General features: G+C 45.2%; 2 protein-coding genes across 2 annotated transcripts; one reads left to right on the top strand and one right to left on the bottom strand.

Annotated features, from left to right (window-relative positions):
* Nucleotides 1-1,878: 1,878 nt before the first annotated feature.
* On the bottom strand, nt 1,879-7,188 carry Ndufb8 (NADH:ubiquinone oxidoreductase subunit B8). Its single transcript, XM_059257547.1, has 5 exons — nt 7,053-7,188; nt 6,670-6,796; nt 5,305-5,404; nt 4,356-4,511; nt 1,879-2,064 (listed from the first exon to the last, which is right to left on the bottom strand). Exons 1-5 carry the CDS (start codon nt 7,135-7,137, stop codon nt 1,972-1,974), a joined length of 561 nt encoding a protein of 186 aa, XP_059113530.1. The 5' UTR covers nt 7,138-7,188; the 3' UTR covers nt 1,879-1,971.
* On the top strand, nt 6,615-23,961 carry Hif1an (hypoxia inducible factor 1 subunit alpha inhibitor). Its single transcript, XM_059257534.1, has 9 exons — nt 6,615-6,904; nt 12,975-13,232; nt 13,465-13,715; nt 16,157-16,305; nt 19,445-19,590; nt 20,544-20,650; nt 21,035-21,098; nt 21,377-21,487; nt 22,266-23,961. The coding sequence occupies exons 2-9, from the start codon at nt 12,984-12,986 to the stop codon at nt 22,308-22,310; spliced, it is 1,122 nt and encodes a 373-aa protein (XP_059113517.1). The 5' UTR covers nt 6,615-6,904; nt 12,975-12,983; the 3' UTR covers nt 22,311-23,961.
* Nucleotides 23,962-24,463: the final 502 nt, after the last annotated feature.

The raw sequence follows: 24,463 nt of genomic DNA, 5'->3' as shown, positions 1-24,463 counted from the left end.
TTTAATCTCAGCCAGGGCTACATAGTAAGGCCCTGTCAAAAAGACAAAATCCTAAACACAGAATGTTTGTTGCATTGACACAGGGGCGTCACTGTCACTGGGAGAACTCTGATGGGCAGTGTACTCAGCTCATCTTTGGATGTCCCTCCTAACACACTGTAGTTTTATAAAACCCAGAGATGATACTTATAGCATTTCTTTTATTTGCTGGAGTTTCAAGCACGAACCACCATATTTTCCTTCTGCTAATTCTTAGCCTCCTTGAAGTTTAACAGACGTGCTTGGGTTGCCTGGAAGCCCATATTACCCACTCTTCAGTGGTCACACCAGTAAGATCTACTTGCCATGGGCCTTACTGCTTAGTCCCTAAGACTGCAAATGTGGTTACGTTGTAGATTATTCAATGACCACCCTGATGACTGTTATTGCTTCCTTATAAACTTCAATCTGATCACTATACTTTTTAATCCTTTTTTAATTTTGTGTTTTGGTTTTTTGAGACAGGGTCTTACTATGTAGCCTTGCTTGGCCTGAAACTCACTACATAGACAAGGTGAGCCTCCAACTCAGAGATCCACCTGCCTCTGGTCTCCATGTGCTTGGATTAAAAGCATGTGCCAGCACATCCAGCTTTTTGTTTTGTTTCATTTTTTAAATGAGTGTTTACCTGAATGTCTTCGTACCGTATGTAGTGTCCCTGGAAGACAGAAGTCAGTGTGGGATCCCCTGGGACTGAGTTACAGACAGCTGTGAACCACCATATGGGTTCTGGGAATTGAACCCAGGTCCTCTGGAAGAGCAGCCAGTGCTCTTAAACATTAAGCCATCTTTCCCCCACTTTAAGTTCCTGAGACAGCATCTTACTATGTAGCCCTGGCCAGCCTAGAGCTCAAGAGATCTCCCTGCTTCTGCCTCCTGAGTGCTGGGATTAAAGTCATGTGACCAATCACTGTAGATCTGAGAACTTTCGACTGTGCCACTTCCAAACAAGACATCTAGAAGTCAGCATTGGAGTAGTTCTCAGTAACATCGCTTGCATAGTCTTTGGTGATATCTGCATATAATTTTTGTCTGTGGTTGACAAGACATGCTTTAAAAATTTTTAAGAAAATAGAGATGAATTATGATAGACTATCAAAACCATGGCTTTTTTCTAAGGCTGTCACAGGAGCTTGGATACATCCCTTAATCCACAGTATAGGCAATGTTAATTTACTAAGAAGCTGTTTCAGAAATCTCGCTTTGAGAGGAGGACTGCAGAAATGCCCCAGCTTTAGGGCAGTCCTTCCCCCGCTATCCCATCATATACTTGAAACATATTACTTTCTTTTAAAACCTAATTATTATTGAAGAGTTTAAATAAACAGTCTTACTATACAGTTCAGGATAGTCTCACACTCACTACACAGCCTAGATCAGTCCTGAACTCATAGAGATCCTCCTGCCTCAGCTTCCAGAGTGCTGGGGTGAGAGGCATGCACCACACATCTTTTAAACGTAACAACTGTTAATTAAAAGGTTCAGGTTGTTTTGATTTTTATAGCCTTACTATGTACCCAGGCTGGCCTCAAACTTGCATAATCCTGCCTCAGCTGCCTACACTATGGGTGTGCTCCACAAACGTGGTTTTTAAATACTGTTCCAAACTGGGAAGTCCGTCCTTCTTTGGCCCTCCCCTACCTGCTGTACAACCTGCAGCTCTCAAGCACCTTCAGAGCCCCAGTGGAAAGCACTACTGTCTTCTGACCTTCAGTCCTACCCTGCCCTCCCGTCCGTCCGTCCCTCCGATCTCAGAGCCGGTGGGCAGCAGGCAGAGGGAAGCACAAAGGTGAGGCTCTCACAGCAGTGACTAGTCCTGGGGAAATGAGGCACAGGAACTGCGGCACTGAGCTTTATTAGGATTCCATTAAGGTTAAACCTCGAGGAATGAGGGAGTCCTAGTTAGAGAGCACAAAAGCCCATGAAGCCTCCTCAGATCTCATAGTGAACCACCGGCTCAGGTTCTTTGGTAGGATCACCGCCTTTCTCCAGGTACAGGTTGTTGTAAGGGTACTGCTTCGGCCCCTAAGGAAGAAAACAAAAACAAAACCCACACAGGTCAGCAAGATCAACAGCCAGCCTCCAGTACCTGACTCCACCCTACTCTAGTTAACCATGATGCAGAGCAAATGGGTATACAGTAGCCTCTGCTCAGACCCAGCTGAGCTAAAGGGGCAGAAGCAACGCCCCTTGCCCCTGCTCGAGCCACAGCAGGAAAGCCTCAATTGTAAGGGAAGTGGTACCTGCCCTGCAAGTGAGGTGGGGAAGGGGGGGACGTCCGAGCCAAAGCTTTCTAAATGAGACGATGCATCCATCCATCCTATTCTCTCTCGGGGTCGAGACGACTCAATCTCCTGTAAGTCACTCAGCCTCTAATGGTTTCCCCACTGAAGTGGCCGAGCAAATGAGGCGTGCAGGAGCAGTGGTGGGGGAAGTGGGGGAAGCAGAGGAGACACGCTGGGACACGCTTCAGGAACGCAGGCGTCACCAGCCAACAGCCGCCAGAGAACACAGCTCAAAGGGAGGAGAAGAGGGTGATGTGCGGAGAGCCACACTGTGCCTCGCTCTCCTGAAGTGAGCTTAGTGCTCACCACAGCCCCACATGCTCTCCGCAGAGAGTCCCTGGGGCTTGGCAAGAAGGCTGGTGTCAGTGCACACGGCCGTCCCAGCTACCTTCAGGACATTTTCTCTGCGGAGGGAGCACTGGGCACCCGACTGCAAACACTGCAGCTTCCCTGCCTGCGGAGACTACTCCCAGATAAATCTTCCTGAGAACCCGGCCCTCATCATGTCCGTCTTCTAGTCAAAAACAAAAAAGGCTCCCTGGTACTAGAGGCAGCCCAAGACATTCCTGCATCCCATCCCCTGGCACAGTCTACATCTGGTACATAGTAGAGGTTGTATAAATATTTGCTCAATTAATAGACCACTATGCCATCAAGTTCAAATCCTCAGATATGCAATAAAAGCTGCTCAATGGAACTAATCAATTCACCTCACAGTGTTTTTTAATATAGTGATCTTCAATTCTAAATGCCTTTTATAACTACCTAGAGATTGTTGAAAATATTGATTCTAGAACCCTATTGTGGAGCCATAGAATTAGGACTTCCAAGGACCAGGCCTGAGGAATATGAATATACTGTAGTTCTCTAGGAAACTCAGTCCCTAGCTGGTTATCTAGGAACTATTATTCCCCCCAAGACAGGGTTTCTCTGTGTAGTTTTGGTGCCTGTCCTGGATCTTGCTCTGTAGACCAGGCTGGCCTGGAACTCAGAGATTCGCCTGGCTCTGCCTCCCGAGTGCTGGGACTAAAGGCGTGCACCACCACCGCCCGGCTAGGAACTATTTTTTTTAATGACCGCTTTAAATTTTTGAATATTTTAAAATAACATCTACTTCTTGACTATCCAAGTGTGTGGGCACACTCTCGCCATGGTACTCATGCAGAAGTCAGAGGACAACTCACAGGAGCCAGTCCTCTCCCTTACCCACGGGGTCCCAGGGACTCAACTCAGGTCAACAGGGTTGACAGCAAGTGCATTCCCCACTGAGCCTCTCACTGGCCTGACTTACTGGCCCTCCTCTCCTACTGTTCTGACTTCCCACCACCCAAACCCTCCTCTCCTACTGTTCTGACTTCCCACCACCCAAACCCTCCTCTCCTACTGTTCTGACTTCCCACCACCCAAACCCTTTCTTTTAGCCTCTAGTTTCAATCCTACTCCTTCACAGCAGCCCCTCCTATTCTGGGCATTTACTATAGGCATACATAGACAAACCACGCCAGGCTCTCACAACATGTTCAAATGATGCTCATTATGTCGTTTCTCTAAAATTTCTTAAAACTTCCTTTAAGCTGGTAAGTGTATTTTCTATGTCCTCCGAAATCTTTGGAATATAACTGTCTATGCTTACCATGGACAACTATTTACTCTGCAGAGAGTGCCCTTCATGTGTCCAGTACAGGATAAGGTTTCAGCTCTAGATTCTTTGACTCTGCCTTGAAAGGCCGTTCACTAAATTGTAACTGGTAACTACCATCCTCAAATGGAAACTCTGAAGATTAGCTTCCACATTCTCCTCCACTATTTAATGCTAAAGTCTGTCTTTTCAATTAGACTGGTCCACAAGGTAGAGGTAGAGCAGTGCTCTGACGACTGTGCTGGGCTGCTTGATAAGGCCCTTCATTTTCCTATTTTCTAAAACTCTAGGAAGCCAAACTTGGTATTGGCTAGTTTCCTACTCCAGAGACTTCACTCTCTCAGGAAAGGAGGCAAAGCAGACATCCTTTGGGGAACACATAAAATACTCACCACAGGCTGGTAGGAGGGGAAAGTCTCTCCAACCCAGAACATGAAAACCATGAAAGCTACGAAGCCGAAGAGATGTTTACACATGACATCCCAAGAAACAGGTGTAGGGGATGTGTCCACACGATTCCTGATATACATGTCTAGGTCCCAGTGCATCTGTGGCAGAAAGGCATATAACTGTCACAAACTGCTCTTCCTGCAAAAGACAGGTGTACTGGCTAGTCTTATGTCAACCTGACACAACCTGGAGTCATCTGAAAGAAGAGAACCTCAATTGAGAAAATGCCTCCATAAGACGCAGCTGTAAAGCATTTTATTAATTAGTGATTGATGGGGGAGGGCCCAGTCCATTGTGGGTGGTGCCATCCCTGGGCTGGTGGTCCTGGGTTCTATAAGAAAGTAGGCTGAGCAAGGCAGTAAGCAGCACCCCTCCATGGCCTCTGCATTAGCTCCTGCCTCCAGGATCCTGCCCTGTTTGAGATCCTGACTTACTTCAATGATGAACAGTGCTGAAGAAGTATAAGCCAAATAAACCCTTTCCTTTCCAACTTGCTTTTTGGTCATGGTGTTTCATCATAGCAATAGAAACCCTAAGACAACAGGCAATCTAGAATGGCCAGAGCCTGATACAAGGCTTAACAGAACCATTCCACTTCCTGGGGGCAATATTCTGAGAGCCAGGCCCAAGACGCACAGAGCCAGCAAAGATGAATGGCAGCTTGATCAAAGGTAGCTCAAGCATGACACACACAATGTTCACAGTACACAGGACTCTGGATATTCCTAGAAGGTCCGTCCCGTGTGCCACATGTAGAACTGCAGGTCTCACATCACTAGACATTGCTTCCTTGAGCAGAAAAGCTTAGCAAAAAAGTACTACATGAACTAAAGAGAATCCCAGGAAAACATAAGGAAACTGAGAGAAGTGAAATGAGCATGGTTTTCTCACCGCTTCGCCCCAGTTCAACCTCAGTTCTGAGTGATCCCATTCATACCATGGATCCCTCTCCTGCTGTGAGCGGTCAGGGAGCTTCGGGTAGTCACCGTACCTGAGAGACAGACAGCAAGAACTTCTGGAAAGGGCTGTGAGCAGTGGCTGACAATTCAGCACCCTCATCTCAAAGATGAGAAACAAAGAGACAGATATAACTACTTAAGGATAGAAGAACCTACCCCAAATCAAGATCTCAGGTTCTAGTACTAATAAAAGAACAAAAAAAAAAGTTCAAACTATAGTTAGAGGTTACGTTAAATCCTGAAACAACATGGCCTTATCTTCTTTTACACAGAAAAGTCACACAACTCTATAATTAGGACTAAAAGGGAATTTTAGCAATCAATTATTCCATTCCTACATCAGACAGGCTCCAACTACAAAGCCATCCACATTTGCTGGAATAGAAACAAAAAAAGGTACACATTAAAAAAGGCTTTTTTTTTCCCCTCCATAACTACTGTGTTTCTTAACCACAAGTTGGTATACATCCTCATGCTTCAAACGCCTCGTGGGAGGCCTTGCTTAGAAGCTGGGTTCTCCCCCAACAAATCCAAGTTCCCCTTATACAGACTACTACCCTGTCCATAACACAGTAAAAAAAAAACATAGAAAATGATAGTAACTGTCAAAGAATGTCAGAGAAACTGACTGGGAAACAAGAACAAGAGGTGCTGGAAGGAGAAATTCTAACACAGGAAGTGAGGGTGATGTTTAATTACTATACATCATTCACCGTGCTTCATGGATACAGGGGCAGAAGGAACTAACACCAAATGGAGAAGGAAGGCTGGCATTTAATTTGCTGAACAGTTGATGCGCTTTTCACGTCTCTAACGTCAAAAAAAAGCGGGGGGGGGGGGTGAGGGAGAGACAAATTTTTGAAGAGACATATACAAATACGGAGTACACACCATCCACGATTAAGGTTCTCGTGACAGGAGTGCAGCTCCAGCCTGGTCACGTGCCTAGATGACAGCACCTGAGCCCAGCAGATGCTCAATCTAAATGAAGCCCAGTACTCTGGATGGAGCCAAGGAAGAATTTTGCTATTCTGGAGTCCTCGAGGGAGCCATTAAAACCTCGGCTCCCTCATTTGAGGAAACAGCTTGAGCCAAGGAAAAAATTGAAGTCCTCTCGGCTGCAGCTGCTCACTCACCCACTCCCACCTCCCCCCACCAAGAAAAGCACCCACACCATAGACTCTGACGGGGTCACAAGGTTCGAGAGAAAACGTCAGAGTCGCGCACCCCCCCCCCCCCCCCATCCAACGGTCTTCATCCATCACTGCCCCTCAGGCGAGCAGACCCCCCACCTCACCCCATGCCTTCATCCGGGTACGGCTCGTAGTCTTCCACGCGCATGTTATACTTCTTGGCGGCCGCGGCCCGCTCTTCTGGAGTCCTAGGATACGGCCCCGGCAGCATGTCCTTGGTCATATGGAAGGCTGGACGCAGAGGGATGCAGGTCAGATGGACACCGTTCTCTAGCCACCCAGAAGGCACTAAGCCGCAATGACTGCAGAGGTCGGAGTTCCGCACTAGGCCGAACGACGGTAACCCTCCATCCCCTTTCCCGGACACACTAATTCACCTGCCCCCCTGCCGGGACACCGCCGCCACTGTACCGAGGACGCCCCCTCCCGAAACCGCAAACGTCAGACACCCCCTTCCCACACCCGCCTCTCGCGCGTTCTTGCGGACCTCTCCGTGCCTCCAGGGGCACCACGCCGCGGGCTGCCCTTTGCAGCCACCGGACTCCCAGGGCCGCAGCCCCGGCCGCCGCCATCTTCACCTTCTCTGCCGTTCGCCCTGCACATGCGCAAAGGCGAGTCACGGTGGCTGAGCTGGGCCAAACGCGACCGCTGAAGCCGGCGCAGAGGTCTCCGGGGTCAAGCTGGGCGGGCTTTAAATACGCAGTAGATCCTAGGCGGTGAGCGGACGGCAGGAAGGAGAGAAAACAAAGTTACTTCTTATTTTCCTTTTCGCCTTCGGCTGCCTGAGGCTCTTTCAGGGGTGTACCCACCGAACGTCTCAGACAACTGACCAAAGTAAAATCAGCTTACTCTTTCGTCAAGTTGCTTGCCTCTCCCACCCCCACCCCCGCCCCATCGACATTTCCACCGTCCGTCCTCACACGTCGTCGTTTCTCCAAATTTAGCTCTTGGTTTTGTTTGATCCTTTCTCCAAATTGGTTGACTCCTTTCCTTAGATGCTCGGAGTTAGCTCCTTAGTCTCAATTCATCTAAACGTCCGGGTCACCTCAACCCAACAAATAGAAAGCCAAGCCTATTACCAGAGGCGGCTCCCTTGACACTGCCCCAAACCTCCCATTTGCCAGGAAAACCAGATTTCAAACCGAACACAATTAACAAACTCTAACACGGTCGACTGGGAGACATGTTTGCATACTATTAAGTTTTCATTTTACTTACACAAGTAGGGGGTGGATATTTTACATATGCACATATTTCTATCAGTTCTTAGGACAAAAATCACTGGAATAGAATCCTTTCTTAATGTATACCAGAGCATCAAACACAGACGTGTCGTCTTCAATGTGTAAATTTGGGGAGGATTACTGCAGTGAATTTTGTCCCCTTGTAGAATTGCTAGACATCATCAGAATTAATTTGACAACATCTGCATTTAACTAATAGCAAACCCTGACACCATCAGAATTAATTTGACAACATCTGCATTTAACTCATAGTAAGCCCTGATCTCATGTGGTTCAAGAAACAAAGTAGGTCTAATATCATTTATATACAAAATAATTGATTCTTTTTTAAAAGAAAATGATGTGCTTGGGTGCTTTGCCTCCATGTGTATCTGTGCGCCACATGCACAAAGTACTGGAGGAGGCCCAAGAGGGCACCAGACCCCCTGGAACTGGAGCAGAAGGGATCCAGACTTACAGCGGATTGTTGGCCCTCCTGCGGGGCTGGGAATTGAACACTGGTCCTGGGCCCTCGGTTATCTGGAAGAGCAGCCAATATTCTTGACCTCTGAGACATCACTCCAGCCCCACAATATACTCTTTTAAAGAACACAACAAGCCTCAAATGATGGTGTATGCCTTTGGTAATGTCAACACTTGAGAAGTGAAGGCAGAAAAATCAGGAGTTCAAAGCCAGCCTGATTAACAAAAGGAGTTTAAGGCAAGTCTGGGCTATGTGAGACTCTGTCTCAAAAAAAAAGTAATGTGTATAATGATTTTAGTGTACATTACAAAGGTGTGTAACCATCATTTTTGTCTAATCCTAAACTGTTTCATCACTCCCCCAACAAATCTCCTACCAATTAGCATATTCCTCTACTTCTACACATTAGCAACCACTAACCTACTGTCTGTTTCTAGGCTTTTGCCTAATCTGTATATGTATAGAAAAGCAAGTATACAATATGTGGCCTTTATGTCTATCTTCTTTCACATAATGTGAATACATTGCAATATGTATTAATATTTCATTTATTTGTATGGCTAAGTGATAGTCTGTTGTGTGGCTATACAACACTTTATACACTTATCAATTATTGAACAATGGGTTGTTTCCACTTTGGGGCTATTGTGGATAATGCTACTATAAATATTCCTGTACAAATTTTTCTGTGAGTTTACATAGTATATTTTCTTTCTTCTTTCTTTCTTCTTTCTTTCTTCTCTTTCTTTCTTTCTTTCTTTCTTTCTTTCTTTCTTTCTTTCTTTTTTGTTTTTATGAGTTTGTTTTGCTCTGTGGTCTTGTTCACTGGCTTCTTGAGGCAAGGTCTCACTCTGGAACTCAGGCTGTCCTTGAACTCACTCTGAAGCCCTGAACGGCCTCCTGTCCTGGCCTTCTAAGTGCTGGGATTACAGGGATGCACCACCAAACCGAGCTTGAATGTATGTTTTCAATTTTCTCAATTATGTCCTAAGAACAGATTTGCGCGCTCATAGGATGTCTTGTATGATTCCTTTTCTGAAAAACTCCCAGATGGTTTTTCAAAGGAGCTGCACCATTTCGCATCCTCCCTCCTCCTCCCCAGTAGGTGAAAAACCCCAGTGTCTTTTTGTCCTCATCAACACTTGCTACTTTCTTTTCCATTAAAACCAGCCTTATGGGCATGGATGGCATCTTTCTTGCTCTGTTTGGAGACTAGGAACTTTTAAAAAGGGCAGAGATCTATCTTTTATAGTTCTGGATGCTAAGAGATCCAAGGTTGATGGGTCCATACTTGGTGATTGTCTCCTGATATGTTATTTGGTGACAAAAAGCAGGTGATGAAGGGCCAGAGAGCACATGCAAAAGCACTATTTGAACTCCCAGCCTCAAGCCCTTTTATAATAAGGATAACTCATTCATGAAAGTGGGGCCCTGGGACCTCTCTCATTAGACTTCACTTCTCAGCGCTTACATTGGGGGTTAAATTTCCAATACAGACTTTTTTAGAGCAACACAAGCAAACAATAGCAGTATCTCATTTTCATTTGCTTAACTTTGATGACTAGTGATATAGTGATATGATAGCAAAGAGAATGAGAAAATAAAGGGGGGAGGGGGGAGCTGGGCCATGGTAGCACACACCTTTCTCTTGCTGAGGCAGAGTCTCACATCGGCCAGGCTTCCCTAGAACTTGATGATACCTGAGGATGATCTTGAACTTCTGATTTTCCTGCCTCTACCTCCAAAGCACTGGGTCATGGTCATGCACTATCATAGCCAGTTTGTATGGTGCTTGACAGCAAACCCAGGACTCAGTGCGTGCTAGCAAGCACTCTACCAGCTGAGATATATCACCATTCCTATCTTCTTACTGTCTCAATGACATCCTTTGGAACTGCTTTTATCATGAAAAATACCATGTTAAAGTCTGCCAAAAGGTTCTACTGTGAATATTGAGATGACCATGTGATATTTTTCTTTGATTAATAGATTACATTGATCAACATTTCAAATGTTAAATAAACCAGGCATTCCAAAAATAAGTTCCATTTAGTTTTGGTGCCTAAACCTTTTGGGCATACCATATGTATGGATCTAGATTTGTTTTGCTGGGGACTTTTGTATGTGTGTTCATAAGGGATATTGATCTGCTTTTCTTTAGCTGTCTTTATCTCATTTTGATAGCTGGGTAATGCTGGCCTCATAGAATGAATTTGGAAGTCTTCCCTCCTCCTCTGTTCCTGAGGATTGTTGTTAATTCTGTTTTAAGTGTTTGGTAGGATTCATCAATGAATCCATATTGTTTTCGGCTTTTTTAGATGGTATTTAAAATTATTTCCTAATGTAGTTTTGATATGGGTCCAGTTAGATTTTTCTATTTCTTTTTGAATCAGTTATTATAGTTTGTGTTTTTACAAGAATTCTTCAATTTCATCTAGATTCTCTATTTTTTACATACACTTGTTAAGAGTACTTTATATATTCTTTTTTATATTTGTAAAGTCCGTTTTATGTTCCTGCATTCATTCCTGATTTTATTGATATGAACTTCCAGGTATGATTTTAATTTCCAGTGTTATAAATTGATGTATCTGGAAACATTCAAACATTGCAGACAAAACCTTGACTGCCGCCAAACCCCTTCATGGAGATAACCCTGTTATCAGTTGGTTATATAGTTTCTGTGTGGTAGTGGGTAGCCATTCCAGCGTTGACCTGGAAGTTTCAACCCGCATAGAGGCTTCGGGAATGGTCACGCCTACAAGGCAGGGCTGAGGGAGGACCCTGAAGACCCGAGTTCCGGATGCGGGGGGCCTCTCTTGGTTCCTGGACCCTGGACGCTGGAGGTAGACCGAGCAGAGTTCTCCAGAGAACACCGCAGGACTGCGTTATACCTTTCCCAGACCCTGCAACCTACCTATCCCTTCATTTGTAAGTTACGCCACTAAATAAACCTCCCTTTTAACTACGTGGAGTGGCCTTAATAATTTCACCAATACTATGTAGCATAATTATATAATTAAGACAATATTAATTTCTGTTGCTGCATATTGTTAAATTTTGTTTTAGTATTCTTTAAACAAATCATAAAATTAGTAGCCCAAACAACACCAACTTATTATCTCACATTTCCCATGAGTATAGGTTCCAGTTAGTTGGGTCCACAGCTCAGGGTCTCACTACTCTGAAATCAGAGTTCCCCATATCATTTGAGGCTCTGCATATAAGCATGGAAGTTATTGGCAGAATTCAACTACAAGAATTTATAAGACTGTGTTCCCCACTTTTTTGTTAGTCTTCCTCAGCTTGTAAAGAATTCACCTATCGCCAGACAGCAGTGGCACAAGCCTTTAATCCCAGCACTCGGGAGGCAGAGGTAGGCAGATCTCTGTGAGTTCGAGGCCAGCTTGGTCTACAGAGTGAGTTCCAGGACAGCCATGGCTGTTACACAGAGAAACCCTGTCACAAAACAAAACAACAATTCACCTCTCATTCTCTGACATGCGGCATATATGGTCCTTCAAGGCAAACCAGACAGCATGTGTTTTGGCTTCAAATCTCCAAGACTTCTATTCTGACCCATAAGCCCAGATTTAAAGGGCTAGAGAGATAATGTCAGCCCTACTCAAGATAGGTCTCCATTGTGATGATCTTGAAATTGACTGGTTAGGGACTTTGCCTGTGTCTTTGCCATATAATGTGACCTAATTACAGGAGCACTACCCTGTCATGTTCACAAGTCTTGCCATCATTTAAGGAGAGACTTAAATAGGACATATACACCAAGTGATATGGTGTAGCCACGAGCCATGTGGCAAGGTATAGATTAATAGAAATGGGTTAATTCATGATAGAAGAAGTAGATAGCAAGAAGCCTGCCACGGCCATACAGTTTGTAACCAATATAAGTCTCTGTGTTTACTTGGTCGGGTTTGAGCAGCTGTGGGGCTGGCAGGTGAGAGAGATTTGCCCTGACTGTGGGCCAGGCAGGAAAACTCTAGCTACAATATGGTCTTTTATAACCAGTGTATACTGTTTAAAAATGTGGATGTCTGTAGATGAATAACATTGGTCTCATTGCAAGAATAGATTTAAGTAGGAGAAACGGTTATATATGCAGAAAATTCAAGTGATACTAAACGAAAGAATTCTTCCCTTGGTTTTACTTTACTTTTTTTTTTTTTTAAAAAAAAAAAAAAGAGAGATGGCAGCTTTGCCATGTTGCCTGGGCTGTCTCTGAACTTTTGAGTTCAAGTGATCTTCTTAACTGCTTCAGCCTCTGGAGTAGCTGGAACTATAAGTCCTTGGTCTTCCCTTGATTCTGAACGAATTCAGCTTGCCGTTTATCATACGCCTAAGCTTTCAGGATAGCTTTACCCAAGATCTATGTGATAATTGATTTTTCTACTGATTCCGTAAGTGGGTCTAACGTTGGCTTCTCTCTGCATCCATGAGAACGAAGTTTAAAGCTTAATTACATTTGCCGTCTTCCTTGCCTCTGTAGGCTTGAGCATGCCGAGGCAGCAATATTTTGTTAGTCTCATTAATATTTTTAATATTTTGTTAATTATTAGTACTGTTTCTGAGGGACTAATTAGCCAAGAGTGGAGCCTAGACTGTAGTGCTGCAGGTCACCGTAGGGGGCGCGCCTTCAACCAAGGGCCCCACCTTCTTGAAGGGTCTGGACCGGTTTCTCTTGCAGTTCATCTCTATGGTGTCCGTTGTGGCTGCTTCCGGAAAGGGCGGGGCTTCTGCTTCCGGTGGGGCCGTCTCTAGAGTAGAGATGGCGGCGACAGCGGCCGAAGATGCGGCCTCTGGCTCTGGAGAGCCCCGGGAAGAGGCGGAAGCTCCGGGCCCCGCCTGGGATGAGTCACAGCTACGAAGTTACAGCTTTCCGACCCGGCCCATCCCACGTCTGAGCCAGAGTGACCCTCGGGCGGAAGAGCTCATCGAAAATGAGGTGGGGGGCGGGGCTGCTGCTAAGGGGTGGAGGAAGGGACCCAGTCATGGGGAGAGGTGGGAAACTGACCGGGCTGTGGACTGAGACTTAGGGGGCGGGAAGGAGAGATGATGGTATGTCAGGAGTGCTCGGCAGGAGAAATGTTGTGAATTTGATAAGTACAGATACCGTCGAAAAGAAATTATTAGCTCCTTGGAATTACTTCATTGATTTTGCTGATGTTTTTGCTTAGGAGCCTGTGGTGCTGACCGACACAAACCTTGTGTATCCTGCTCTGAAGTGGGACCTAGAATACCTGCAAGAGAATATTGGCAACGGAGATTTCTCTGTGTACAGTGCCAGCACCCATAAGTTCTTATACTATGATGAAAAGAAGATGGCTAATTTCCAGAACTTTAAGCCGAGGTCCAACAGGGAGGAAATTAAATTTCATGAGTTTGTTGAGAAACTACAGGACATACAGCAGCGTGGGGGAGAAGAGCGGTAAGTTGCCCAGTGAGTAGAGTTAGGGGATCCATGTTCCTGTACTTGTTTGAAGGTGTGGTGGAATTGGGTGAGAAGAGATTGGCATCGCCAGCATCTGGGTTCTATTATTGATCGGATGGATATTCTGCTCTACTATCCTGTAAGGGCTTTGAGCTCTTGGTGGTTCTTTGTAGAAGTGTGAGGGATGAGAATAGCATTAGCCTTAAACTGTGAATCTAATTTCTTGTCTTAGGCAGTGAGAGTGACAGTTACCTTGCAGGGTCAGACAGATGAAAGGCAGGCTTGAATGTTTGAAGTAAGAAGTCAGTGTATGGGTGTTGGTTTTTTGTTTCGGGTTTTGGTTTGGTTCCAGGGGATGGGGCAGGGTCTTACTCTATAACTGGCTGGCCTGGAACTTGCCATATAGACCAGGTTGGCCTCAAACTCACTAAGATCCTTCTGCCTCTGCCTTGAGGGTTGCGATTAAAGGCATGTATGAGTGTTTGCCTGTGTGTATGTCTTGTGCACCGTATATATTCAGTGCCCATGGAGGCCAGAAGAAGTCACCTCTGCAAGTGGAGTTACAGACAGTTGTTAACTGTCATGTGGGTCCTGGGAACTGAACCTCAGTCCTCTCTGCAGGAGCTCTTACCTGCTGAGCATAGTCTCCAGCCCCTTCTGATTTTTTTCTTTTTTTAATTTTATTTATTTATATTTTATGTATAAGTGTTCTGCATGTACGCCTGCATGCCAGAAGAGGGCATCAGATCCTATTATAGATGATTGTGAGCCACCATGTAGTTGCTGGGAATTGAACTCAGTGCTCTTAACTGCTGAGCAATCTCTCCAGCCCCACTTACAAGTTTTAAAACACACACACACACACACACACACACACACACACACACACAGACAGACAGCCAGACAGCCAATAATTGCTTGTTGGATTTAGCCCTGAAAGTTGACAGTTTGCAGTCTTGGTTCTAGAATACTGTCTGGAGACAGTTCATGCAGAAAAGTGAAGTAGTTTGTTATGATTTGGAGTTAAGGGATTTCAGGATCCTTTAGCTTTGGGAAGAGCAGAACAGAATGCTTGTTTTGTACCAGTGACCAAAAATCACTTGGGAGAGTGATTCTTTCTTCCTCTTTGTTTTTATCTCCACTTCTGAGGACAGCCGAGTTATATAGGTTCCAGTCAGTCCCACATTGTGAAACTGTCCCTGGAGACTCTCTTTTGCTGAGTACTTAAAGTGAGTGACTGTCCTGCATTGGAATGGCCATGTCTGGAGTCCTCTCTTGATTCTCTTTCTGACTTCCTGTCAGCAGTATGTCCCTAATGAATCAATTTTAAATGTCTGGGCCAGTGAGGTGGTTCAGTGGGTAAAGGTGCTGAGTTCCAAGCCTGCTAACTTGAGTTTCTTCCCAAGACCAGCATGAGGGAAGAAGAGAACCAGTTCCCAATTGTCCTCTCCCCTCCACATGTATGCTGTGAGATAGTTGAGCTTTTACTATTCAGTTGTCATAGGAGTATTGCTTCTATTCACTTCTGGAAGTGTCTCTAACTCGTTTTGTTTTGTTTTGTTTTGTTTTGTAAATATGTATGTTATAGCCAGGCATGGTGATACATGCCTGTAATCATAGCACTCGGGAGGTAGAGGCAGAAAAATCAAGAATTCAAGGCCAGCCTCTTATTGTAAGAGAGTTTTGAAGGTTCCTTGTAGCTAGTTTTTCCAAGTTACTGAGATTTCTAATTAATTTTGTCATAACTGTTAGGATTTAAAGCAGTGAAGTTCCTTATTTTTTACTCTCGTATGTGTTTGTCTAGGGTCACATCATCTTGTTGATTCTTGGACACAATTGTCCCAGTAGTTACAATCTGGAATTGCAGTTGGATGTAGTAAAGAGAAAAACAGGGTAACGTGGACTGTGTATTAAAATTATATTTGGAAGCAACACAAGTCCCTCTGTGGACATTTCATTGGTCAAAGAAAGTTAAATAAGACTGTCTTACGTGAGCACCAGAGAGTTAACTTTCCACAAGGAGGGACTGGTAGTATGAACAGTGTTAGAATCAGCCACAGTGGTCATCAAGGGCCAAAGGAGCTGTGTCAGATCTTGAGAGTCTGAAAGAAGGAGATTCATCATAGACTGTGTGGATAGGCTTCCAAGAAATTAAATTGTATGAAATTTCTCTGTGTATGCACATTCTTAAATGAGGCCTTTAATTCTTAGGTAATATGTGCTGTGACCCAGAAGGTTAAGAATCTCATCTTTAAGAGGTTGTTGTGGAGCAGAGCTCAGACAGGGAGAAAGAACTCAGCTGTGAACCGTGCTGAAGTCTTGCATGACTACAGCTGTTTTCTGTTGGGGATGTAGTAACAGATTTGAGTTTCCAAACAGAGAGGTCATACCAAGGACTGATCTCACATACTGATGGGATTTTTTTCTTGGGGATATAGGTTGTATCTGCAGCAAACGCTCAATGACACCGTTGGGAGGAAGATTGTCATGGACTTCTTGGGTTTTAACTGGAACTGGATTAATAAGCAACAGGGAAAACGTGGCTGGGGGCAACTGACCTCTAACCTGCTGCTCATTGGCATGGAAGGTAAGAAATGCTTTTGAAAGCATGGCTTTACATCATGCAAACCTGATTTCTAATCCTGTCTCCTCCACTTACTAGCTCCATAACTTTGAACAAGTCACTGAACTTTTCAATGCTGCAGCCCCCTCATCTGCTGAGGAACAAGATAGATCTTATAAATGGCTACCAAGATTAAATAAGATAATGTATATTTTAAATCTCTTGGGTAGTGTCATGCAGTCTTTTTGTTTGTTTGTTTGTTTGTTTTTGAGACAGGGTTTCTCTGTGTAGCTTTAGAGCCTATCCTGGATCTCACTCTGTAGACCAGGCTGGACTGCTGTGGAATGTTCTGTATGGCAAATGTGTTGCTGATTAGTCAATAAATAAAACACTGATTGGCCATTGGCTAGGCAGGAAGTATAGGCAGGACAAGGAGGAGAATAAAGCTGGGAAGTGGAAGGCTGAGTCAGAGAGACACTGCCAGCCACCACGATGAGAAACAGCATGTGAAGATTCCGGTAAGCCACGAGCCATGTGGCAAGGTATAGATTAATGGAAATGGATTAATTTAAGCTGTAAGAACAGTTAGCAAGAAGCCTGCCATGGCCATACAGTTTGTAACCAATATAAGTCTCTGTGTTTACTTGGTCGGGTCTGAGCGACTGTGGGACTGGCAGGTGAGAGAGATTTGTCCTGACTGTGGGCCAGGCAGGAAAACTCGAGCTACACTGGACTCAAACTCACAAAGATTCACCTGGCTCTGCCTCCCAAGTGCTGGGATTAAAGACGTGCCCCACCACTGCCTGGCCGTCATACAGTCTTAAAAAAGTTTTTTTTCTTTCTCACTGGGCAGTGGTGGCGCACACCTTTAATCCCAGCACTCAGAGGCAGAGGCAGGTGAATCTCTGAGTTCGAGGCCAGCCTGGTCAACAGAGTAGTTCCAGGACCACCAAGGCTGTTCTTTTCCTTTCTCAGTTGCTGTGTGAGCACAGACACTGCGATAGTGAGGTCTCCTTGAAATGCTACTGCATTCCATTGCCTTTCAGTACACTGAGGGGATTGTATTCCTGTAAAAATGGAAACTTTTTTTCTTAAAAGACAGGGTCTCACTGTGTAGCTCTGTCTGTCCTGGAACTCACTCTGTAGACCAGGCTGGCCGGGAACTCACAGAGATCCACCTGCTTCTGCCTCCTGAGTGCTGGGATTAAAGGCATGTGCTACAGTGCCTGGCAGAAACTATTGTAATATGGTAAAACTTTATCTCTTAAATATATATTTATGGGGTTCACATTGAAAGGATATAAATGGGTTTTAGCCATCAGTCTTCTCCCTTTACTTCCAGTTTCTCAGTTTCCCTCTCTAAAGGCACTTCATGGTATTCTAGTGTGTGTATCTTGCTGGGAATTTTATAAACACATAAGTAAATATGTAAAATGTGTTCTGAGTTTTTTAATGGTCTGTAAAATTTTAATTTTACGTGTATAAATATTTTGCCTACATGCATGTGTGTGTATGTATATGCACCATCTGTGTGCATGGTACAGGTGAACATCAGAAGGGGGCAATGGATACCACCCTTGAACCGGAGTTAGGATGGTAGTGAGCCATCATGTGGGTGCTAGGAGTCGAACCCTGGTCCTCTACCAAAGCAACAAGTGCTCCAAACCGCTGAGCCAGCTCTTTAGCCCCTTGTTTGTTGTTTTGAGTAGAAAGAAGTGTCTAAGTGCTGGTCAGGAGAAGGAACACTGCTTGCAGGACAGGATTATTATTTTTCTTTTCCAGCCATCAAGAGCTGTGTAATAAGTGGTGAGTAAACTTCGTTGAACAAAGAAACAGAATAATTATTTGATACCATTGACCTAATTGAGCTCCTCGGTCGTCTTTTGTTGATATTTCCACAGGTTTGGATGGTTGATAACATAGTAAATAGGTTTCCCACAGTGCAGCTTATGAATTGATAACTTATCTGCTCCTCTAAAACCAAGTTTTGGCTCTTTAGAAAGAATATAGTTCTGGTTTCCTTGATTCTGGGTTAATCTCATTGCTTTCCTTTCCTGTGGCCAGGTGCAGGGAAGCAGCTGCCTCTGGTGGAGATGTGAGGGCTCTATTATTTGAGGATGCACTTAGACTGTCAGCACTAGGAAGACAGCTGTTTTGGCATACTTGGCTAGCCTGCAGGATGTTTTGTTTTGTTTGTGACAAGGTTTCACTATATACCCCAGGTTGTCTATGAACTTACTATGTAGCTCAGGGTAGCCTCACACAGCAGTCCTGCCCCGCCTCCCTAGTGCTAGGGTTACAGGTATGTACCACCATGTCTATCTGGGAATGTTTTCTAAACTCAGAGATTATATAGAATATACAGATGTGACCTTGGGTATACAGGAATAGATGGAACGTGCATTATGGCAGAACTAATTCAAGGTAACAACGTGTGTGTGTGTGTGTGTGTGTGTGTGTGTGTGTGTGTGTGTGTGTATTTAAACTTGTGGTGCTGGGAATTGAACACAGGCCCTGTGCTTGCTGGGCAAGTGCTGTACCACTGAGCTGTTCCAGCCATTTTAAAACATTTTCACTAAGTGGTCCATGCTGGCCTTGAATTATGACCCTCCTGCTTTAGACTCTTAAGTAGCTGGAATTACAGGCCTGCACTACAAGGCCTTGCCAAGGTGGCATTCTAAGCAATGTCTCTTAAATTCTATGACCCTTTCTTCAGTAATATTTCTCTCATTGAGTCAGTAGCCCAGTGTTGCTCTGAGCGATGCTGCGTCCCATAGGTGTGGTGGGTGAAGTGAGAGCACCATTGAGAGTCTTTGGGCTCCAGAAGCAAAGTGAGTAGTTAGCACCAGAGTGTACTGTGTGCTGTTGGTACCCGTCACGCCAGTGGTCTCTCATGGTTGCTGCCAGCTAAGGGCATCAGCCACCATTGAGGACAGTCTACTAGCTGATGCCTTACCCAGTGATGGTTGCTAGAGTTTACTGCTCAAAATGTAACACCTGATTTACTGAGAGTTGTAATGGCAATTTCCTGATCCTGTTTCAGATTTAATTTAACTTTTAGCTGGGGGGCCAGCTAGACTTCACTCCAGCACTAGGCTCTGTCTGCATTTCAGCTGTATGGTAGAGCCACTACTTCAGCTAAGAAAATGTCTTTTTCTTACAGGAAATGTGACACCTGCTCACTATGATGAGCAACAGAACTTCTTTGCCCAGATAAAAGGCCACAAGCGTTGCATCTTATTCCCTCCAGATCAGTTTGAGTGCCTCTATCCATACCCTGTCCATCATCCCTGTGACAGGCAGAGCCAGGTGAGCTTCTGTGGTCTGAAGAGGGGGTAGAGCTCTAGGTTCTAAGGGCGCCTTTGAGACCGGAGGCTGGAATACTGTTGCTCTTCCCTTTGTGGGTATGGCAGGTCAGCATTACTGACTGGTCTTGCCTTACAAACAAGGCCAGAGAATCATTTCACAGTGTAGTCCCCATGTTCTAGGCTCCTGTGATGATTCCCAGATATTTGTAAGTATAAACAGAGCTAATTGTTGGGGGACAAGCTCCATCATTAATGTTGGTGGACTCAGATCACTTGTTTATTTTTTGACTCAGTTTCATCAAAATATGAATGCCTCCATTGACTTGAATAATTGTTTTCTTTTATCATGTATGCTACTTCTTTTTGATAGGGAGATAGGTAAATAAAATACTTTCTGTGTATGAGTGTTTTGCCTGCATGTATGTATGTGCACCATGTGCATGCCTGGTGCCTGTGGAGGTCAAAAGAGGACGTTGGATCCCCCGGAACTGGAGTTCCAGATGGTGGTGAGGCTACCATGTGGGTGCTGGGAACCAAATCATGGTCCTCTGCAAAAGCAGCAAGTGCTCTTAACTGCTGAGCCATCTCTCCAGCTCCCGACATCCTCTTCTTGAGGAGAAAGATGCCTTACTACTTCATGTAGGAGTCTTCAGGTTAGGATTTGTTTGGGAGAAAATATTTGGAAAGGTTTGGGTGACAGATGAATCCTAACTCCTCATATCCTAAGGCTTTTGAGGAGCTTTTCAGAGCTCAGGAGCACTGAAGTCTAAAATTATTTATCATGTAACAAATGAGCATGGACTTCCTTAAGTTGTTCTCTGAGAGGGGCAGTTAATATCCATTGTGTCTTCTGGATACAAACTCTGAAATCATGTTTTAAGTCTCTTTTTTTTTTTAAAGCTGCCATAGCAAGCAATCACTGGACTGATCTTTTTTCTTTTTCTTGACCCTTAGGTGGACTTTGACAATCCTGACTACGAGAGTTTCCCCAATTTCCGAAATGTGGTTGGTTATGAAACAGTGGTGGGCCCTGGTGATGTTCTGTACATCCCAATGTACTGGTGAGGAGGCTAGGGATGGGGCCTCTTGGGAATACTTTCTTTCCTGTTCCCAGAAAGCTTTATTTGTGTCCCTTCTCAGTTGTGGCGGGATTAGCCTGCAGGAAGATTAGCATGTCCAGACATGAGCATACTAAGCATGGAGGACCACTCTGTCTCCTAAGAAAGGAAGACAGTTGCTCAAGTCCAGAGAGATCTGTACTCCCTGTATCCACCTCTTCAATATTTGGAGACTGAACGCCACAGCCTCTAGCCCACTGTGTGTCTTACAGGATGAGCATAAAGTTCCTGTCTTCACTGTTTCCCTTAGCTGGACTATAGTAGTTTTCTATCCTTGTCTCTGGAAAGTAAACAGGAGCCTCTTTTTTTTTCTTTTCTTTTTAATAGGTGGCACCACATAGAGTCATTACTAAATGGGGGAATTACCATCACTGTGAACTTCTGGTATAAGGTGAATATTAGTGGCGTTTTGTTGTTGTTGTTACTGATATACACACACAGACATTTTATTTGTGTCTGTATCCATATGGAACTGGAACTGGGCCTGGGGTGAAGTAGGCATAGTGTAGTGAGTGGTCTTGGCTGGGATGGGGTTGTTGGTTATGCCTGGAAGTGATTTGCAGGGAGAGGGAGAGGAATAAATTGAACTATTTTTTTTAGAAGAGAATATGGTACTAGAGCTGAAAGCCTGTGTTAAAGGTATTTCCTGAGCTACTGCTTCCTTTGTAGGGGGCTCCTACCCCTAAGAGAATTGAATATCCTCTCAAAGCTCATCAGAAAGTAGCCATCATGAGAAACATCGAGAAGATGCTTGGAGAGGCCTTGGGGAATCCACAGGAGGTAAGGGTTGGTGACATTCTCTGGAGCTCCCCTTGTCTCAGTAGCTGCTGTCCTCTTCATTGACTTTATTTGTATATTTAGGAAATCTTGTTTTCTGATGAGAGCTGGGCATGACTGGCGGATCCATTATAATCCGTTCCATGCTAGTAGTAATGTCTGCCTTGGGGCATATGTGCCATCTGGGGACCCCTGAGAGGATTTTTCTGGAATGGGAAGTGTGTAATAAAGCAGCTTCTTGTGCTCTCCCAGCTGGGCCAGGGCTGTTCTAGGTAGTGTTGAGTCCTGCTTCTCACCTAGGTATATCACTGGTCCATCGGGTAAAAGAAGGAGATTTGAATTTTAGTTGTCTTACCTCCTCCCAGTGGTTAGCCTCAACACCAGAGATGCCTAGAGGCTTGAGAGCACCAAGACTAATGCAGGTGGCCTTTTGTTAGAACAGAGAAGCATTTAAAGTTCTTGAGGCACATCAGAGAAACATGCAAACACACTTTCAGGTGTTTGGGGGTTATTGGCTCCTCAGACCATCTTCTGTCTGATGGGTATTGCTTATAGATACACAGGGTATTGTAAAAGGGGAGGAAAAATAAAATGGACCTCCAAAGGGTCATGCCCTAGAATACTAAGTTGATAGTCAGGAAACTTGATTAGAGCATTTACAAGGTCCAGTGATCACTCGTCCTTGTCCATGGCTGAATATTGACTGTCTCCAGGCATACTTAGTTCTCCTCCAGAGTCAGGAGACAGGCGGTTCTGATGGGCTCCTCATGTCTCTTTACAGGTGGGGCCTTTGTTGAACACCATGATTAAAGGCCGTTACAACTAACCTGCAGAGGTCAAGGCCTCCTGCCGGGGGACCGCTAGCTCGTCCACATGCTTCGTTGATGAGGACAGGACACTCCAAGCACTAGTATTGCACGCTGCACTTAATGGACTGGACTCTTGCCATGGCCCTGGAGGCAGGTGTTTGGGGCGAGGCAGGGTAGTTGACTCCACTCCCATTTGGAAAGATTTCTCACACTTGCCTCTTGAGCCCCAGAACCTTCCCTCTTTGCCCCCCTAAAGTCCTGCATCAGTGTGTGGAGTCCCAGCTTCTGGTTGTCATCATGTCTGTGTTAGTCTGTCAACCTCAGGGTGTGTGTGTGTGTGTACATGTGTTCATAAGCATGTGTATACACACACATGCATGTATCTGTTCCTTGTTCCTCTTCCTGGGTCAGGATATCACTTCTGGCTCTCAGCTCCTGTCTCCTGAAGCCTCAGTGCCTCAGCCTGAGAGAGGAGATGCTCCTGTATCCCTACTACATATGGGGTGTGGTGCCAGAATGAATCTGCTCATCGGTCTGCCTCTGCTAGTTTTTGCAGCATAATCAGGCTGCAGGCCAGGTAGCAATAGATGCTGGGTTGCTAATGGGGACATTGAGAAGGAGCCTTGTCTTTGGGAGCCTAGATAGCCTTCTAGTGGATGAGGATTAGATAGGGTTCCAGTTGAGAACTACACACTCAAGCCATACATAGAAGGAAACCTTGAGAACCTAAGATCAGAGGATTGTGCGTATGTTCCAAGTTACAGACACGCAGCATTCTCTTTCAGTACCAGCTCTTGCCCCTTTGCTGGGCATTGAGGGAGTTCTCCTAGCTCTGACTTCTTTGGGCTCCAGGGGTATGAACTTCTGCATGTGTGTGTACACATATGCACACTTACGTGTGTGTGTCTGTTCACACTTGCCATCCTTCTTGCTTACAAAGGTTCTCTACTGCTTACCTTGTCCAATGTGACAGTGCAGTGTGAACCCCAGATACTGCCTGACTTAGCCTCTAGCTTTTGAACTTGGATTTTAGCCATCCTATCTTGGTCAGATCTCACTGCAGCCTACCTAAAGCTGACTGGCTAGAGCCTCCAGGTCCTCTGTCTTTCCCTGTCCAGGCCACATCCCCTGCACCTGCTGGGCTTCCTGGCTGAGTAGATGAAATGGGATCAGACTTAGGCAGCTAACTCAGAACCTTTCATCCACCTCAGGGCAAGGGCAAAAGTGTCCTCTTGCCTCTCGGAGCCAGCACCTCTGCCAGACCCAATATAACGTCGTATGACAGCTAGTGTAGGATGACTGGTGGAGGAGCATGGAGATAGAATTCATTTTCTGTTGGTAGCTATTTATGGGAACCCTCCTCAGGGCTGCAGCATATAGCTGGGCAGCTCAGTGTTACACGACAGAGTGCCATCGTTCACATTTGCTCAGATGGAATGGGGCCCCTGCAGTTTGGCAGAGTGGTGGCCCTGTGTCCACTTACCTCAAGTCCCTTCTCCTTCATCGTTTTCTCTAAAGTCTGAGTTGGAAGTCTAATTTTCTTCCCTTTCCCACTTTTTTACTTCCATCCCCCTAAGTTTGACCTCTAGTGTCTGAGCTGTGGCTCTTAGCCATGACGCTCAGCTTACAGTGCCCCATGGACTGAGAAGATACATGCATATGCCTGTGCATACCTGTGTATGTATTTTGGGGAGGGATCTTTCATCCCCCATTCTGGGGGCTTTAATGCAATGTGGGTGTACAGACCTGGAACCTTCTCAAGTATAGCTCAAGTACAGCCAATGCTGGGCAATGTGACTGTAGTAAACTCCATGGCCCCATCTCTTTTGGGAACAAGGAGTGCAGCAAGAGGACAGGGCAGGGCAGCCTCTTATTTTCATTCTCAGCAAGTCTGTCTTCCTGCCTCTGCCCTTAAAGGTGTTGGCATGTGCAGGAGGGACTCCTTCATGGTACTGTGCCTCATACAGGTCTGATCTAGGGTGGCTGGGGGCAAGGAGAGAGAAGGTAAACTTTGGGACCGTGGCAGGATTGGTCTTGATGCTGGTATGATGTAATAGCTACTTGATCTTAGACACCTGGTGTGTGCCTATTGCCTTTAGCTCTGTCCCTCACAATCCTGCATGGTGGCTTCTCCCTTCCTAGATGAAGAAACGGCTCAGAGTGGATGAAG

This window comes from Peromyscus eremicus, chromosome 1, assembly GCF_949786415.1.
Source record: "Peromyscus eremicus chromosome 1, PerEre_H2_v1, whole genome shotgun sequence".
In the NCBI taxonomy this organism is placed as follows: domain Eukaryota; kingdom Metazoa; phylum Chordata; class Mammalia; order Rodentia; family Cricetidae; genus Peromyscus; species Peromyscus eremicus.
This window is presented reverse-complemented; position numbering and strand designations above follow the sequence as displayed.